The sequence below is a fragment of the Hyla sarda genome, chromosome 1 (assembly GCF_029499605.1).
Source record: "Hyla sarda isolate aHylSar1 chromosome 1, aHylSar1.hap1, whole genome shotgun sequence".
Taxonomy (NCBI): domain Eukaryota; kingdom Metazoa; phylum Chordata; class Amphibia; order Anura; family Hylidae; genus Hyla; species Hyla sarda.
Genome location: NC_079189.1, coordinates 588,570,461 through 588,589,299, shown reverse-complemented (window position 1 = coordinate 588,589,299; position 18,839 = coordinate 588,570,461). Strand labels below are relative to the sequence as shown.

Genomic DNA, 18,839 nt, shown 5'->3' with positions numbered 1-18,839 from the left:
GGCCTGTGAGATGCCGCTTGTAGTCAGACATCGCAGAGCAGCCGCGATGTGCGAGTACACCCAGTCACCGGCGGATCCACAGGGTAAAATACGCTGCGGATCCGTTACGTGTGACCATACCCTTTGGGTTGATTGTTGTATTACTAGGCTATGTTCACACAATGGAATTTCCGCAATTCACCCCCATTGAGTTCAATGGGATTCTGCACGCAATTCTGCAAACTTTTAAGACTGAAATGGGACAGAATCCCATTCAACATAATGGGGATGATTTCCTAAGAGTGTTGTGTAGGTTTTGATTCCCGACAGGTATTTAACTACGGTTTCCCAACTTTTTTTCCAGATTTTTCAGAGCTCAAATCCATAAAGTAAATTTGTTGGGATTTAAAAAAAAAAAAAAAAAAACAAATTATAAAAAACTGTCGGGACCACGCGCCTTTTGTCAGGACCACACCCCCTTTCTCCTGAGGTCATGCCCACTTTTCAGGGTTTCCTTGTAAAATGCCAAGTTTTGATTTGTTTTTGGTCGCAAATTCTGGCGCATTAAACCTGCAACACAATTTGGGCACAAAACTTTAGAGAAAAAATAAAATAAAATAAATAGGGATCACATAGCAAATAACCCCTAATGTGCAGTAAATCTGTGAACACAGCCCAACTCTGCCCCATTCACTTCAATAAAACTGAGCTGCAATACCACACACATACTGAGGACAAGAATGGCGCTGTTTGTAGAGTAAAGATGCTATTTAAAAAAAAAAAAAATTTAATCGTGGATATCCTGCTTTAGGAGAATAGGAGTGTTTAGATTTAGAGATGAGCGAAGTTACAGTGATTCGATTCGTCACAAACTTCTCGGCTCGGCCGTTGCCTGCATAAATGAGTTCAGCTTTCAGGGGCTCCGGTGGGCTGGAAAAGGTGGATACAGTCCTAGGAGAATCGAATTACTGTAACTTCGCTCATCTCTACATCTAAACACTCCTTTTCTCCTAAAGCAGGATTATCCAGGATTTTAAAAACAAACGCCGGGTTCCTGCGTTACGTTATGACCACGCCCCTTGTGACGTGACACCACTCCCCCTCCATTCATGTCTATGGGACAGGGCCATGACACCAGAATGCTCTGAGCCGGAGGCAGTGATCATGAACAAAATGTTCGGAACACTGGAGCACCGGAGTACCCCTTTAATAGGCTACAGCAGGTGTAGATGTAGTGAATTGTGTTATATCTGTACATCTGCACGGTGCATTGACCAGAAAACGCTGCCCTTTTTTAAAACCGCTTTTTTTGCTGGAATCGTGGCAATAAAGTGCGACCTGACTGCACTGTGTGAACATACCCTAAAGCTAGCCATACATTTTGGTCTCTCCTGATCCCCACATAAAAATGCAGGCTTCTCAATAGAGATGGGACAGAAAAGGCTCCTGTCCTGTACAGACTCTTCTGGTGGTGGCTGCTGGTCTGACATGTAGAAATCCAACATGCCCGAATCCTCCTCTCCCCAGAAATCTGCCATCACAAGTCGAGACACCCACCCCATACACATTATATCAGTGATTCCCAACCAGGGTGCCTTCAGCCGTTGCAAAACTACAACTCCCAGCATGCCCGGACAGCCTTTGGCTGTCCGGGCATGCTGGGAGTTATAGTTTTGCAACATCTAGGAGGTACACTGGTCGGAAAACACTGTTTTAGATAATCTGCTGATCCTGTGTATGGTCCACTTTAGGTTATTATATTCAAACAAAAAAAAAAAACAACACACACCACAAACACCACCCACCACCACAAACACCACACCACAACCACCACCACCACCACCACAAACACCACACCACAAACACCACCACCACACACCACAAACACCACCACCACACACACACACACACACACCACAAACACCACCACCACACACACACACACACCACAACCACCACACACACACACACACACCCCCACCACAACCACAACCACCACCCACCCACACACCACACACCACCACCCACACACACCACCACCCACACACACCACCACTACCACCCACCCACACACACCACCACCCACCCACACACACCACCACACACACCACCCACCCACACCACCCACCACCACCCACCCACCCACCCACACACACCACCCACCACCACCACCACCCACACACCACCCCCACACACACCACACACACCACACCACACACCACACACCACAAAAAAAAAAAAAAAACAGCTGCCGTATCCTAGCTGGACTGGCGACGGAACTCGTTCATTTAAATGCACAGATAGGGACTCCGTCGGCTCCTATTTGATGCTGGACTGGAAACCGCGGCATGTTCGGGTTTTCAGTCTGGCCACAAAACCAGATACGGGGCAAAAATGAGCCGACCGGAGTCACTATTGTGCGCATTTAAATGAATGAGATTCAGCGTCTGTCCGGCAGGGATACGGGAGCATCAGATATTGAAATTTCACCAGCAGGATCTCGGAAACGTGGTGTGAGTGCACCCCCCCCCCCTCCCACCCCAAGACATATTCTGCTAAAATTCTCCCACCAAGTGTGACTACACATAAGCGAGGAGGCCGAGGCGGACCCAGAGACGCTGCGGCTGTGATGGTGCAGATGGTAGGAGCTTCCTGATCTGTAAGAAATAACTTCCATCCTGTAAGCCTACAGTCTTGCCTTTCCTTCTCTGCCGCCTCCTGCCATCTGTTCCTCAGTCAAAGACTTAATTTTTTTGTTTTTCTTTTAAAGGGAACCAGTCAGCAGATTTTAGCATATATAATGCTTGGCAATGTGTTATATATGCTATAATCATTTTCCTCACCATCCCCGGGGGACGTTTGTGCCCCCAGAGATGGTGAAGATATTAAGTTATAAATTCCCCGCCCAGGTGACAACTTATCAGGCGGCCTGGGGGGAAATGGTGTCCGCAGAGAGCACTGTGGACAGAAAAGAAATCCAAAAAGATAAGAATTTCCTCTTGAGCATACAGCAGCTAATAACTACTGGAAGGATTAAGATTTACAAATCTAACTTTTTGGCACCAGTTGATTTAATAAAAAATAAAATAAAAAAAGTTTTCCACCGGAGTACCTGTTTAACCCTTTCCCGACCCATGACATACACGTACGTCATGGGTCTGCTCCCATTCTATAATGCGGGCGATCGGACAGCAGGAGGGCCCTTACATTCCTCCTCGCTGTCCAATTGCAGAATGACTGCTCTGTGCCTGAGATCCAGGCATGAGCAGTCAAGTGGCAGAATCACTGATCAATGTTTACTATGAGAAACCATTGATCAATGTAAAAGATCAATGTGTGCAGTGTTCTAGCCCCCTATGGGAGCTATAACACTGCAAAAAAAAGTGGGAAAAAAAAGTGAAAAAAAAAAGTTAACCCCTTCCCTAATAAAAGTTGGAATCACCCCCTTTTCCCAATAAAAATAAAACAAAAAAAACTGTAAATAAAAAAAAACATGTGGTATTGCCGCGTGCAGAAATGTACGAATTATAAAAAATATATCCTTAATTAAACCGCACGGTCAATGGCGTATGCGCAAAAAAATCCAAAGTTCAAAATAGTGCATTTTTGGTCACATTTTATATACCTTAAAAAAATGAATAAAAAGCTATAAAAAAGTCCGATCATTACAAAAATGGTACAAATAAAAACTTCAGATCACGGCGCAAAAAATTAGCCCTCATACCGCCCCATACACAGAAAAATAAAGTTATAGGGGTCAGAAGACAATTTAAACGAATAACTTTTCCTGCATGTAGTTATGATTTTTTCCAGAAGTCCGACAAAATCAAACCTATAGGGTATCATTTTAATCGTATGGACCTACAGAATAAAGAGAAGGTGTAATTTTTACCGAAAAATGTGCTGTGTAGAAATGGAAGCCCCCCAAATTACAAAATTGTGTATTTTCGTAAATTTTGTAGCACAATGATTTTTTTTTTCCGTTTTGCCGTAGATTTTTGGGTAAAATGACTGATGCCATTACAAAGTAGAATTGGTGGCGCAAAAAATAAATCCTATTGATTTTTAGGTGCAAAATTGAAAGTGTTATGTTTTTTTTTTAAAGGTAAGGAGGAAAAAAACAAAATTGCAAAAATGGAAAAACCCCGGGTCCTTAAGGGGTTAAAGGGGTATTCTGGCCCCAGACATCTTAGGAAAGGGGATAAGAAGTCTAAGGCCAGAATACCCCTATAACCACAATGCTCATCCCTTTCTCGGAGCCAAGTTACAAAACTGAATAGAAATGTCGCAGATGTGACCGAGATCGTGTAGACGCAGATGGGTCTCATGTATATATAGTCATGAAGAGCACATCCATCTCTGCAAAGAGTGACCAAAAAGTGATCCTGTACTCGTGTCCCATTAGAGCGATGTTTTCCCAACCAGGGTGCCTCCAGCTGTTGCAAAACTACAACTCCCATCTGCTGTCCGGGCATGCTGGGAGTTGTAGGTTTGAAACATCTGGAGGTCCGCAGGTTGAAGACCACTGCGCGGGCCTTCGTCATCATCCTGACCAGCACCCCCTCCCCCTTTAGTTTTCTACTCACCTCCCCTCGGTGGGAAGGCAGGGTGAGCTGGTCCGGGCCATCTATGCATGCTGGGAGTTGTAATTTTGCAACAGCTGGAGGCACCTTGGTTGGGAAACACTGCATTAGAATGACCCCATCCCCCCGATGACATGTCTTACCATCAATACTACGGAAGTCTAGCAGGTACGTTCTGCTGTCCACTGTGTATAGCTGCAGGCTCATTTTAGTGTACATACTAGTCACTGGATTTTTTCTTCTGACTCGTAGATAGTATGGATTCACCACCTACAGGATCCAAGAACAGAAAAGAAAATATTAGAAAAGTGCTGTACATGCTATAGATCCACCTACATCCACCGTTACACCCATAATCTTAAATTCTACAATTTCACCTTAAATTAAAAAAGTAAAAAAAAATTTAAAGAGGTATTCCAAGAAATGTTTTTTTTTTTTTTTTTTTTTTTTTTTTATATCAACTGGCTCCAGAAGGTTAAACAGATTTGTAAATTACTTCTATTAAATCTTTATCCTTCCAGTACTTAGCTGCTGAAGTGGAGTTATTTTCTGTCTGGCCACAGTGCTCTCTGCTGACACCTCTGTCCATGTCAGGAACTGTACAGAGCAGGAGAGGTTTGCTATGGGGATTTGCTATATATATACTGCGGCCTTCGACATCATCCAGACCCCCACCCCCTTTAGTTCTGTACTCACCTCGGCTCGGCGGGACGTTAGGGTGCACTGGTCAGGTGCTGCAGGAATGTCCAGTGGGGAGGTCTTTCGGTGGGATAGTGGTTCCGGGCTGCCATCTTCATCAGTAGGCCTCTTCTCCGCGCTTCGGGCCCGGAATAGAGGCGCTGCCTTGACGACGACGCAGAGGGACATTGGTAATGAATGTCCCTCTGCGTCGTCGTCAAGGCAACATGAATATTCCGGGGCCGGGCCCAAAGTGCGGAAAAGAGGCCCCCCGGTGAAGATGGCAGCCCGGAACCACTATCCCACCGCACAGTCATGCAGCACCCGACCAGCGCACCCTAACGTCCCGCCGAGCCGAGGTGAGTACAAATCTAAAGGAAGTGAGGGGGGGGGGGGACTGGATGATGTCTAAGGCCGCAGTGGTCTTCAACCTGCGGACCTCCAGAGGTTTCAAAACTACAACTCCCAGCAAGCCCGGACAGCCGATGGCTGCCCGGGCTTGCTGGGAGTTGTAGTTTTGAAACATCAGGAGGTCCGCAGGTTGAAGACCACTGAGGGCAGAGCGTTCACTCGAGTATAAGCCGAGGGGGTTGTTTTCAGCACGAAAAATCGTGCTGAAAAACTCTGCTTATACTCTAGTATATACGGTATATTATATATACCGTATGGGAGTTGTAGTTTTGAAACATCTGGAGGTCCGCAGGTTGAACACCACTGCGCGGGACTTCGTCATCATCCAGACCCCCCCCCCCCCCCTTTAGTTTTCTACTCACCTCCCCTCGGTGGGAAGGAAGGGTGAGCTGGTCCGGGCCATCTATGCTGCAGGGACCGTCCGGTGGGGAGGGTTAGTCGTTCCGGGCTGTACATTGCACATGAATGTCCCTGTGCGTCGTCGTCAATGCAACGTCACTAGTCCGGGGGTCAGCCCGGAGCGAGCGGAGAAGAGGGCCTCCCGGTGAAAATGTACGACTAACCCTCCCCACTGGACGGTCCTTGCAGCATAGATGGCCCGGACCAGCTCACCCTTCCTTCCCACCGAGAGGAGGAGAGTAAAAAACTAAGGGGGGGGGGGGGGGGGGGGCTGGTCAGGATGATGACGAAGGCCCGCGCAGTGGTCTTCAACCTGCTGACCTCCAGATGTTTCAAACCTACAACTCCCAGCATACCCGGGCATGCTGGGAGTTGTAGTTTTGCAACATCTGGAGGTCCACAGGTTGAAGATCACTGAGGGGATTGACAGGTGGTGGTGAAGGGGTGATGATGAAGGTGGATCAAAATGAAAGGGTGACTATGACGGGGGTGTTAATGACGGGGGTCTGGATGATCACATAGGGGGATGATGTATTTCCCACCCTAGGCTTCTAGTCGAGTCAATAACTTTTCCTGGGTTTTTGGGGCGAAATTAGGGGCCTCGGCTTATACTCGAGTATTTACGGTACATTTTATTTTTTTAAATTATAAATCAGACTCTTAACCCACCAATGACACAGCCGTACTGTTTAGATGCTGCTATCAACAATAACAGCAGCTTAACAGTTAAAACAGCCGTCAACTTGAAAGGAAAAAAAATAAAAAATTATTATTCAACTGCCTCCAGACAGTTACAGATTTATAAATTACTTTTATTAAAAAAATCTTAATCCTTCCAGTAGTTATCAGCTTCTTCTTACATGTATCTGTATTCCTCAAGTTTGAAAGATAGATAATAGATAATAAATATATATTCTATCAATACAGATAAATGCCAGTGTTTAATACACAACTCCTCCAAATGAGCATTGTTCTTCCATGTCAACATAAGGGATGCTATTAAAGTACAATGCAGAAGTGTCCAATTAAAAAAGTGTTATTGATTCCACAAAGAGAAATGTGACAAAATAAAATACCCAGTGCCAACCTGGTATCTCCCTAATCGTACCGAGTCACAAAGTAAATAGTGAAAGAAAATGGTCCAGCACTGGTTTGCAGGTAAAAACAGCTTCTTCTTTATTGGGTCAAATCCGACAAGACAAATAAGCCGACGCGTTTCCAATGCCATGACTAAGGACCGAGTGTAGGTCCGAAACGCGTCGGCTTATTTGTCTTGTCGGATTTGACCCAATAAAGAAGAAGCTGTTTTTACCTGCAAACCAGTGCTGGACCGTTTTCTTTCTTTGTGCACACACACGGTCAGGGACGCTGCTGACCAGGCCCGTGCACAGGTGTAGAGAGGAGGAGGTGAACTGTCGCTCTGATTCATAAAGTAAATAGTGGTTTTGTTTTTGGTGTCGCACAACTTGTCCCACAAAAAGACACCTGCAATTTTTTGTTCTATTGTGTGGCTAGGGCTGCAGAGAGAAATAAATAAAAAAATAATAAGGCATACTTACTAAGACTGATCCCTCACTGCTGCCTGTTCACCCGTTCCCTGCCACAGTCCTTTGGTAGTAAAGTTTCTGCACGTCACGTTACAGGTAGTAGTAGGACTGCAGTGGAGACTAGATGCTCTGGAAATTGGCAGCGGCAGGGAATTGGGACAGGTAAATATTAAATAAGTATTAAATATACTTTTTATTTACAAAATAAGTATGTTTATATTTGCCCTATTTTGACCACCTATAACCTTCTCATTTCTTCTCTATATACAGGGCTGCATGAGGGCTTCTTATTTGTGCTGTGGTCTGTTTTTTTTTTTTTTTTTTTTTTTGTTTTTTACACACGTTTTGGGTAAAATGGGAAAAGGGAGAGTAAATGTTTTTTTTTTGGGGGGGAGGGGCTTATTCCCCTATTTACAATTACATTTTTTTATTTTCCTTTTTGTATGTCCCCGTAGGGGAATATTTATAGCATTTACTAGATTGCTAATACTGTTCAGTGCTATGCATAGGCAAAGCTCTGATCAGTCTAAGGCTACTTTCACAGCCCATTATTTTCGGATCGCGAATAGCGGGTGAAAAAACTAAACAAAAACAAAAAAAATAGTGCTTGCACCGTCTTTCTCCCGCTATTCTCTCTGAAAATAACGGTGCCCGACAGACCCCATTGACTATAACGAGGTCCATCGGGACCAGTTATTGCCAGTTATGACCAGTCAGAATGACTCGGTAGTGTGAAAGGGGCCTAATCACAGATCTACTTCTCTTGTCTGCTAGAAGGCAGACTGCAGACAAAGTCCCTTTGAGAGAGGCCAGAGGCAGACGAGGGGACCATCTCCGGCCGCCATCTTTGCTCATCGAATCTACAGAGTTGTGCCACAGGGGATTCGTAAATGGTTGTCCTGGTGCGTGAAGTACATTTACATCCAATGTAGTTAAGGAGTTAATACAGCCATAGTGATTATCTAACACCGATCAAGCACAAAATGAAGGGAGCTGAAGGGATCCATCTTCCCGATGATATGCAGTTCTTACCTTCCACTCATAGTCCAGCTGTTTCATTGCCCGGCAGACCTCAGCCATGATATCATTTGGCCGACTCTGACTTCTAATCCCAAGATGCCATTTAGCTCTTCTCACCCCAACCTGATGTTTAGATTTCTGGGGGTTGAGCTCATCAAGCGTATGTCTCTGCCGAGGGGACTCCGCTACCAAGAATGGTACTCTTTCTGGATGGGGACGGGGGACATGAGGTTCTTCAACATAAGAATCCGGGGGGCTGGTGGCCAAGTAGAAATCTTTGGCCTCATTCATTATCCGTCGGTTGTCTATGATTAGATGATACGCCACGGCGAGCGGGTCCTGGTGGTTACGGCTATACAGGCAGCTCAGCACCTCTTCCTCCGTGCACTCGCACTTTTCACACACTTCCTTTAAGGCTTCATCGTCGATCATGTTCGTACTGTAGGTCTGGTCCTCTGGGAACAGGTACTTGGGGAGATCCTGTTTAAACCATTCATGATCTCTAGATTAAAATGGACGTAACCAATTAACAACAACCCAGATAAATAAATAAAAAAACCTAGAGATGGGCGAATCCACAATAAGACTTGTTAAACCGGGCCCCTATCTAATGCCTTTTAATGAGCCAACCGGAGTCAAACATTGGTCGGCACATTTTTGCCCTGTATCCGGTTTTCTTACCAGACCTAAAATCGTGGTAGGTCTGGTCACAAAAAACTGGATACGGGGCAAAAATGTGCTGACCGCAGTCACCATTCGACTCCGGTTGGCTCATTAAAAGGCATTAGATATTGATCCAGTTCGGCTGTGATACGGGAGCGCCTGGCTTTCGCTCCACCAAACCGGATCTGGCAGCTGTACAGTGAAATCGTATTGTGAACCCAAGCTTACAAATTATCGGGGACATGGACCATGCCACTATCCTGTTATTTACATAGTGAGGGGGACACAGGATTGAACTGCACAGAGATAATACACTTACAAAACCTACAGAAGACTTTAATGTGAAAATTCTCAGTGCACTCTATAGTTACCGGATGTCCTTGATGGTGGCTCTCTTCATGGGATCCACCTGTAACATGTGCTTCAATAGGCTAATGACTGGAGGGTTCAGATACTGAGGGGTGTAAAAGATACCGTCACAGATCTTCTTAAAAAGTGTTGGCACATGGTCATCATCAAATGGAAGGGTCCCGCACAGTAACGCATAAAGAATGACCCCACTACTCCATATGTCAACTTCTGGACCAGCGTATAACCTGAAAAACAAAAATAAATATATATTTAAAAAAACACACCTTTTTTTAAATCAACTGGTGCCATAAAGTTAAAACAGATTTGTAAATTACTTCTATTAAAAAAAATCTTAATCCTTCTAGTACTTATTAGCGGCTGTACACTACAGAGGAAGTTCTTTTCTTTTTGGATTTCTTTTATGTAACGTCCACAGTGCTCTCTGCTGACACCTCTGTCCAGGTCAGGAACTGTCCAGAGCTGGAGAAAATCCCCATAGCAAACATATGCTGCTCTGGACATTTCCTAAAATGGACAGAGGTGTCAGCAGAGAGCACTGTGGTCATGACAAAAGAAATCCAAAAAGAAAAGAATTTCCACTGTAGTATACAGCAGCTGATAAGTACTGGAAAGATTAAGAATAGAATTTTTAATAGAAGTAATTTACAAATCTGTTTAACTTTATGGCACCAGTTGATAAAAAAAAAAAAAAAAAAAGTTCTCTACCGGAGTACACCTTTAACCCCTTAAGGACCAGGCCATTTTATACCTTAAGGACCGGAGCGTTTTTTGCAATTCTGACCACTGTCACTTTAAACATTAATAACTCTGGAATACTTTTAGTTATCATTCTGATTCCGAGATTGTTTTTTCGTGACATATTCTACTTTAACTTAGTGGTAAAATTTAATGGTAACTTGCATCCTTTCTTGGTGAAAAATCCCAAAATTTGATGAAAAAAATGAAAATTTTGCATTTTTCTAACTTTGAAGCTCTCTGCTTGTAAGGAAAATAGATATTCAAAATATATTTTTTTTGGGTTCACATATACAATATGTCTACTTTATGTTTGCATCATAAAATTTATGAGTTTTTACTTTTGGAAGACACCATAGGGCTTCAAAGTTCAGTAGCAATTTTGAAATTTTTCACAAAATTTTCAAACTCACTATTTTTCAGGGACCAGTTCAGTTTTGAAGTGGATTTGAAGGGTCTTCATATTAGAAATACCCCATAAAAGACCCCATTATAAAAACTACACCCCCTAAAGTATTCAAAAAAACATTCAGTAAGTGTATTAACCCTTTAGGTGTTTCACAGGAATAGCAGCAAAGTGAAGGAGAAAATTCAAAATCTTCATTTTTTACACTCGCATGTTCTTGTAGACCCAATTTTTGAATTTTTGCAAGGGATAAAAAGGAGAAAATTTTTACTTGCATTTGAAACCCAATTTCTCTCGAGTAAGCACATACCTCATATGTCTATGTTAATTGTTCGGTGGGCGCAGTAGAGGGCTCAGAAGGGAAGGAGCGACAAATGGTTTTTGGGGGGCATGCCGCATTTAGGAAGCCCCTATGGTGCCAGGACAGCAAAAAAAAAACACATGGCATACCATTTTGGAAACTAGACCCCTCAGGGAACGTAACAAGGGGTAAAGTGAACCTTAATACCCCACAGGTGATTCACGACTTTTGCATATGTAAAAAAAATATATATTTTTTTTACCTAAAATGCTTGGTTTCCCAAAAATTTTACATTTTTAAAAAGGGTAATAGCAGAAAATACCCCCCAAAATTTGAAGCCCAATTTCTCCCGATACAGAAAACACCTCGCATGGGGGTGAAAAGTGCTCTGCTGGTGCACTACAGGTCTCAGAAGAGAAGGAGTCACATTTGGCTTTTTGAAAGCAAATTTTGCTCTGGGGGCATGCCGCATTTAGGAAGCCCCTATGGTGCCAGAACAGCAAAAAAAAACCACATGGCATACCATTTTGGAAACTAGACCCCTCGGGGAACGTAACAAGGGGTAATGTGAACCTTAATACCCTACAGGTGTTTCACGGCTTTTGCATATGTAAAAAAATATATATTTTTTTTACCTAAAATGCTTGTTTTCCCAAAAATTTTACATTTTTTAAATACCCCCCAAAATTTGAAGCCCAATTTCTCCCGAGTACGGCGATACCCCATATGTGGCCCTAAACTGTTGCCTTGAAATACGACAGGGCTCCAAAGTGAGAGCGCCATGCGCATTTGAGGCCTAAATTAGGGACTTGCATAGGGGTGGACATAGGGGTATTCTACGCCAGTGATTCCCAAACAGGGTGCCTCCAGCTGTTGTAAAACTCCCAGCATGCCTGGACAGTCAACGGCTATCTGGCAATACTGGGAGTAGTTGTTTTGCAACAGCTGGAGGCTCCGTTTTGGAAACAGTGGCGTACCAGACGTTTTTCATTTTTATTGGGGAGGGGGGTTGTATAGGGGTATGTGTATATGTAGTGTTTTTTAGGGTACAGTCACACGGGCGGGGGTTCACAGTAGTTTCTCGCTGGCAGTTTGAGCTACGGCAGAAAATTTGACGCAGCTCAAACTTGCAGCCGGATACTTACTGTAATCCTCCGCCCATGTGAGTGTACCCTGTACGTTCACATTGGGGGGGGGGGGGGGGGAACATCCAGCTGTTGCAAAACTACAACTCCCAGCATGTACGGTCTATCAGTGCATGCTGGGAGTTGTAGTTTTGCAACAGCTGGAGGCACACTGGTTGTGAAACACCGAGTTTGGTAACAAACTCAGTGTTTTGCAACCAGTGTGCCTTCAGCTGTTGCAAAAGCTACAACCCCCAGCATGTACGGACAGCGGAAGGGCATGCTGGGTGTTGTAGTTATGCAACAGCTGGAGGCATACTACCTTGGCTGGGGATGCTGGGGACTGTAGTTATGCAATAGCTGGAGACACACTGGTTTACTACTTAACTCAGTGTGCCTTCAGCTGTTGCAAAACTACAACTCTCAGCAGTCACCGACAGCCAACGGGCATGCTGGGAGTTGTAGTTATGCAACCACCAGATGCACCGCTACAACTCCCAGCATGCACTTTAGCTGATTGTGCAAGCTGGGAGTTGTAGTTACACAACAGCTGAAGGTACACTTTCCATAGAAAGAATGTGCCTCCAGCTGTTGCAAAACTACAAGTCCCAGCATGCCCATAAGGGCATGCTGGGAGTTGTGGTGGTCTGCCTCCTGCTGTTGCATAACTACAGCTCCCAGCATGCCCTTTTTGCATGCTGGGAGCTGTTGCTAAGCAACAGCAGGAGGCTGTCACTCACCTCCAACGATCCTCGCTGCACCAGGTCAGTCCCGCCGCCGCCGCTGCTGCTGCTCCTGGGGCCCCGATCCCAACAGGGGCGCCGGGGATCGGGGTCCCCAGCACCCGGGGTGCACGTCCCGCACCCGCTCACGTCCTCCGGAAGAGGGGCGGAGCGGGTTGCGGGAGTGACACCCGCAGCAGGCGCCCTGATTGGTCGGCCGGTAATCCGGCCGACGAATCAGGGCGATCGTGAGGTGGCACCAGTACCACCTCACCCCTGCTGGCTCTGGCTGATCCCGATCAGCCAATAATTCCGGGTCACCGGGTCACTGGAGACCCGATTGACCCGGAATCCGCCGCAGATCGCTGGACTGAATTGTCCAGCGATCTGCGGCCATCGCCGACATGGGGGGTCATAATGACCCCCCTGGGCGATATGCCCCGATGCCTGCTGAACGATTTCAGCAGGCATCGGGGACCGGCTCCGCTCCAGATGGTTGCGGGGGGCCGGTAAAACACATGACGTTCTCATACGTCATGTGTCCTTAAGGACTCGGAAATGGAGACGTATGAGAACGTCATGTGTCCTTAAGGGGTTAAGCCCCGATTCAGAGTCTGCTTAAAAACAAGCACTTTGTGCACAGGCTGCCAGGTGAGCCAAAAACTGGCCACAGCGCTGTGATTGGCTTAGCCGGCAGGTCCTGCATCAAACACTCGTCTCAAAAGCAGGAAGACAACAGTAGATTGGGAGACCTGACCTGTCACTCCTATAGAAGATAATGTGACATTTCATTCAGATAAGGGGGATCCCATTATAATATACACACCTTCCTGATATTACTTCCGGTGCAGCATAGTTGGGGGAGCCGCAGCTCGTCCTCAGAAATTCACCATCTGCCATCATATTTGACAGACCTGTAGAGAAAGTACAGAAGAAAGTACAAGAAATGTGGAAGACAAGAAGATTGCTCATACAGATCAATGCAGTACATGTACTGATCCACGAGCTCCGCACTATAGTGAGCCCTCTACATACTCTTAACAGCTCCTTATCGAATATAAGTGTCATTGGTCCTTAAAGGGGTACTCTGTCCCTAAAAACCTTATCACCTTATGCCTAAGGACATCCCTGTGTCCCGAAAGATGTTTTTGGGACACAAGGATGCCCCTGTTAACTCTCTGCTGCCCCGCGTTTACTTAAGAATGCAAGGACCGCCAGGAGGTAGCGCACGCAGGGACGTCACTGACGTCCCGTGCGTGCGCCCATAGCAACGGAGCACGGAGGAGCGGAGCAGCGAGCAGGACGTGCGCTGGCCAGCTTGGTAAGTGTTACAAGCGGGACGTCAGCTTCGGTGCTCCGACCACGGGACCTACTGCTATGGCCAGATCGGAGTGGTGGTCAGAGCACTGACGTGGGGCAGTACACAGGCATACAGCCTTCAGCCATACACTGTATATGGCTGGAGGCTGTATGTCTGTGGGGGAACTATACTGCACCTAATGTGGGGGAACTATACTGCCAACCTAAAGTAGGGGAACGAACTATACTGCCAACCTAAAGTGGGGGAACGAACTATACTGCCAACCTAAAGATGTGGGGGGAACTATACTACCAACCTAATGTGGGGGGAACTATACTACCAACCTAATGTGGGGGGAACTATACTACCAACCTAATGTGGGGTGGGGGGGGAACTATACTGCCAACCTAAAGTGTGGGGGGGAAACTATACTGCCAACCTAATGGGGGGGGGGGGGGGGGGGAGGGGGAACTATCCAAAAGGATAGAGGATTAGATGTCTGATCGCTCCGTGCCGGATGACTGGCGATGCGGAGGCTCATGACTTCACACAGTCACACCCCGCTCGTGACGTCACGCCCCCTCCCATAGACTTGCATTGAGGGGGCGTGGCCGTGATGTCACGAACCTCTGGTGCTGCACCAGACTTTCTGCATCACCCGGCGTTCGTTAAGAGCGGTGCAGCAGTGTCGGATGACTGGCGATGCGGAGGCACGTGACGTCATGGCCACGCCCTCTCAATGCAAGTCTATGGGAGGGGGCGTGACAGCTGACACACCCCCGAGAGCCCTACCATAGACTTACATTGAAGGGTGCATGGCCATGACATCACGAGCCTCCGCATCGCCAGTCATCCGGCACGGCACAGATACCGCGATCAGACATCCTATCCCCTATCCTTTGGATAGGGGATAGGATGTCTAGTGGCGGAGTACCCCTTTAAGGGGTCTGCCCATCCGCAACTGACAATTTCGTTATCGATTCTTGATTCATTATCTATAGTGTTTCAGCCCTAGGAAGATCATGGAAAAAAGGGGTATACAAAGCCGAGCACATCAGTTTTGTCAGAACTTGGGGGCTGACCAGCTGTCCAGGAAGAGGTGTCCTGACAGAAGACGGCCATCATCCAAGCTCTGGACAGAACAGTTTGAATTCTAATAAAGTGCCTTACCAAAGTCTGCTATCTTTGCATTCATGTGTGCATCCAGAAGAACATTTTCTGGTTTCAAGTCTCGGTGCACCACCATGTGTCTGTGGCAGTAGTCTACTCCAGAAAGGATTTGTTGGAACAAACGGCGGGACTCCTTCTCATCCAGCTTTAAGAGAAAAACATGTAGAATGAAGACAGAAAAGAAAACACCCGATAGAGCAGGGTTTCCCAACCAGGATGCCTCCAGCTAATGCAAAACTACAACTCAGCATGCCCGGACAGCCTGAGGCTGTCCGGACATGCTGGGAGTTGTAGTTTTGCAACAGCTGGATGCACCCTGGTTGGGAAACACTGCAATAGAAACTCTCTGCATTTAGATAGGACTCCTTCCCTTCCTGTGCAAAAGTCTTTGGTCTGATTTACAGCGGGCGCTGTTGGAATTTCATTACTGCGTTCACTCTAATAGCAATGGATGAAGGGGATTAGACATGTGCCATGAGCAGTCACAACATACAAAATAAACATCGCTCAGCACGGGGTCTAAAGAGAAAACAAAACAAAAACAAAAAAAAACAAAACTATCCTATACATCGTGCAAGGCTGCGGAATGCAGAGGCTTAAAGGGGTACTCCCCTGGAAAATATATTTTTTTTTTAACCAACTGGTGTCAGAGAGTTAAAAGACAACTGCAGCGGCATTACACTTATCCCCCCCACAGGGGATAAGTGTTTGATTGCGGGGGGGTCCGACCGCTGGGACCTCCCGCGATCTCCCTAACGGGGCGCCGCCATTAGCGCTCATGGTTTAATGTACAGTGGTCCCTCAACATACGATTGTAATCCGTTCCAAACAGACCATCGTTTGTTGAAACCATCGCATGTTGAGGGATCCATGCAATGTAAAGTATAGGACAGTGGTCTACAACCTGCGGACCTCCAGATGTTGCAAAACTACGAAACCCAGCATGCCCGGACAGCCAACGGCTGTCCGGGCATGCTGGGTGTTGTAGTTTTGCAACATCTGGAGGTCCGCAGGTTGTAGACCACTGGTAGAGGAAGTTGTACTCACCTGTCCCCGCCGCTCCGGACCCATCACTGCTGCCCGGGATGTTGACTTCCATCGCTGTCGCCGCTTCCCCGACGCTCCGGCAAGGCCTCCGCTTCCCCGGCCTCCACGCGCTCCGTCGCCGCCATCACGTCGCTCCGCACACCGCTCCTATTGGATGACGGGACGATGGAGAGCGCCGACGATGCAGGGGATCCCGAAGAGGACGCGCCGGAGCCCCGAGGACAGGTAAGTGATCGTCAGCGGACCACACGGGGCACCGTAAACGGCTATCCGGTGGCAGCTGAAGCAGTCTGCACTGCCGGATAGCCATTTATGCGATGGCCCCGACATACAAAAGCATCGTATGTTGATGCTGCCTTCAACATGCGATGGCCTCTGAGAGGCCATTGCATGTTGAAATGATCGTATGTCGGGGCCATTGTAGGTCGGGGGGTCACTGTATATTAATAAATTCTACATATTCTTTCCAGCGGAGTACCCCTTTAACATGAAGTCACCACACAATTCACCACTTACCTTCCCATTTTTACATATATAGTCAAAGAGTTCTCCGCCAGCGACATATTCCATTACCATGAAGATATCGGTCGGCGTGCTGATCACCTGGTACCTGAGGAGAAAATAACCGTAAAATGATGCCAAAACATTTCCAGCGCAGGCGCAGTCTATACAATCTGATTGGTGTTTGCAGGAAAGGAAAATCTGAAACTGTCCGTGAACAAATTGTTAGTGTGTGTCAGGTCAAAAGATTTTTTTATAAGCCTGTCTGGTTTTGTTAGATTAACCCTTCAGAGTGGTGAGGTGATTTTAGTGCTGTCACTGCTGTATTTGAGCCCCCTGGCATGGTGCACAGCCATTTCTCATTCTCTCTATTTCAGGGGGCAGGACCAGAGCTGGGCTGTCTTCCAGCAGTACACACACAGGGCTTTCTTTCCCTTACTTGTCTAGCTACTCACAGCACCTAATCTCTCTCTTCTATGCCATAACATAGTGAACTTGATTATACAGGCTGGCACTGTGCTGGGGATGGTTTACACAGTACAGTATTATACATAAAGGGGTTACTGATGCACTGAGTTTGCAAGGTGCTTTGTGAGCAGTAGAAGAAAAAAATAAAGCAGGGTCACAGCAAGGAAAGGGTTACACTAAGCACTGATCTACTGTTGCTGACAAGCCAACTGCTGGGGAAAGTAGCAGATCACACTGCAGCACTGTGGACCTACAGCAGTAGCTACATTGGAATTTACAAAAGGGACAGCTGCCCTAAACCTTATGGGTGGTGAAAGATGAGAGAAAAGCCTTGATTTATCTTTAAGGCACAGTGTGGATCATAAGATAGATTTAATCAGCTTGCAGGTGCACAGCCCAGGCTTTCTTTCTCTCTCCTGCATATAGCACATGCTAAGCCCCAATTTGTGTAATTTGCCCTGATCTAGATGTTACTAGAGAATGAAACCCCCCTAAAAGGCAGTGATCAGCATAATGCAGAGAAGTGAGACCCCCAGCGGCCAAGATTTTACAGCAGTTTCAGTACTAAGGGGATATTTTTGGTTAATAGTGTTTTAAAAATGTGACTGGCTAAAAGGGAAGTATTTTAAAATGATAGAGCCCCCCAAAAAAGGTTTTACAATTTAGTTATTCCTCCCAAATATCCACATAAATTGTCAAATGGCAGCCACCACAAGGGGAGCTCACCGCATTCAGGCTTCAATAACTACCGCAGAAATCAATGAATCCTCACAGTGCTTCCATTAGTGGCGTCACATAACAAATGAAGAATTTTCATATCACATGTAGCATTAAAGGGTACGTCCACACATGCTGCAGATATTCTGCTGTAGATTTTATACAGCAGATTTTGTGTTGGCAAATAAACGGTCTGCCCTGCATACACTACGGGAATTTCCATGTGGAATTCTTAGACTTGCGCTGCTTACTCGGGTCACACAGCGGAAGTTCACAAGAGAATTTCCTGTTTGTCAATAGGACATCGAACATTCCATGGAATGTTAAAATAGAATTCCAGTGAATAAATAAGAAAAAAAAAAAGGATTTTTTTATAAATGTTTCTTAAATCCCTTATGCCCGGGCTACCGGAGTAAAAATAATAAACATTAATCTACCTTCCACCGCTCCCCCAATGTCACTGCCCTGTTCATTGGTGCCCGACACTAAACACCGCAGCTCAGCTAATAGACAGCTGCAGCAATGTCCTGCCTCTGTATGTGATCGGCTGAATAGCGGTGCCATGTAAAGGGTCTGGGCTCGACCTGGTGTCTGGACAGTTCACATCACAGACCGAGGCAGGACATCGCTGCGGCTGGCTACTAGCTGAGCCAGAGTGTTTCGTGGGGGCAATGGGGGGGTACCAATAGCTGGAAG

The 18,839-nt window shown here is 46.3% G+C and overlaps 1 protein-coding gene across 1 annotated transcript in view; it reads right to left on the bottom strand.

Annotated features, from left to right (window-relative positions):
* Nucleotides 1-18,839, bottom strand: part of PRKAA1 (protein kinase AMP-activated catalytic subunit alpha 1) — a 52,767-nt gene that overhangs the window by 1,362 nt on the left and 32,566 nt on the right. Inside the window, exons 3-8 of the mRNA XM_056545957.1 lie at nt 16,974-17,067; nt 15,411-15,555; nt 13,767-13,854; nt 9,652-9,876; nt 8,630-9,119; nt 4,706-4,832 (exon numbers count right to left, since the gene is read on the bottom strand). Coding sequence (XP_056401932.1) covers nt 4,706-4,832; nt 8,630-9,119; nt 9,652-9,876; nt 13,767-13,854; nt 15,411-15,555; nt 16,974-17,067 — 1,169 coding nt within the window. The remainder of the gene's footprint in view (nt 1-4,705; nt 4,833-8,629; nt 9,120-9,651; nt 9,877-13,766; nt 13,855-15,410; nt 15,556-16,973; nt 17,068-18,839) is intronic.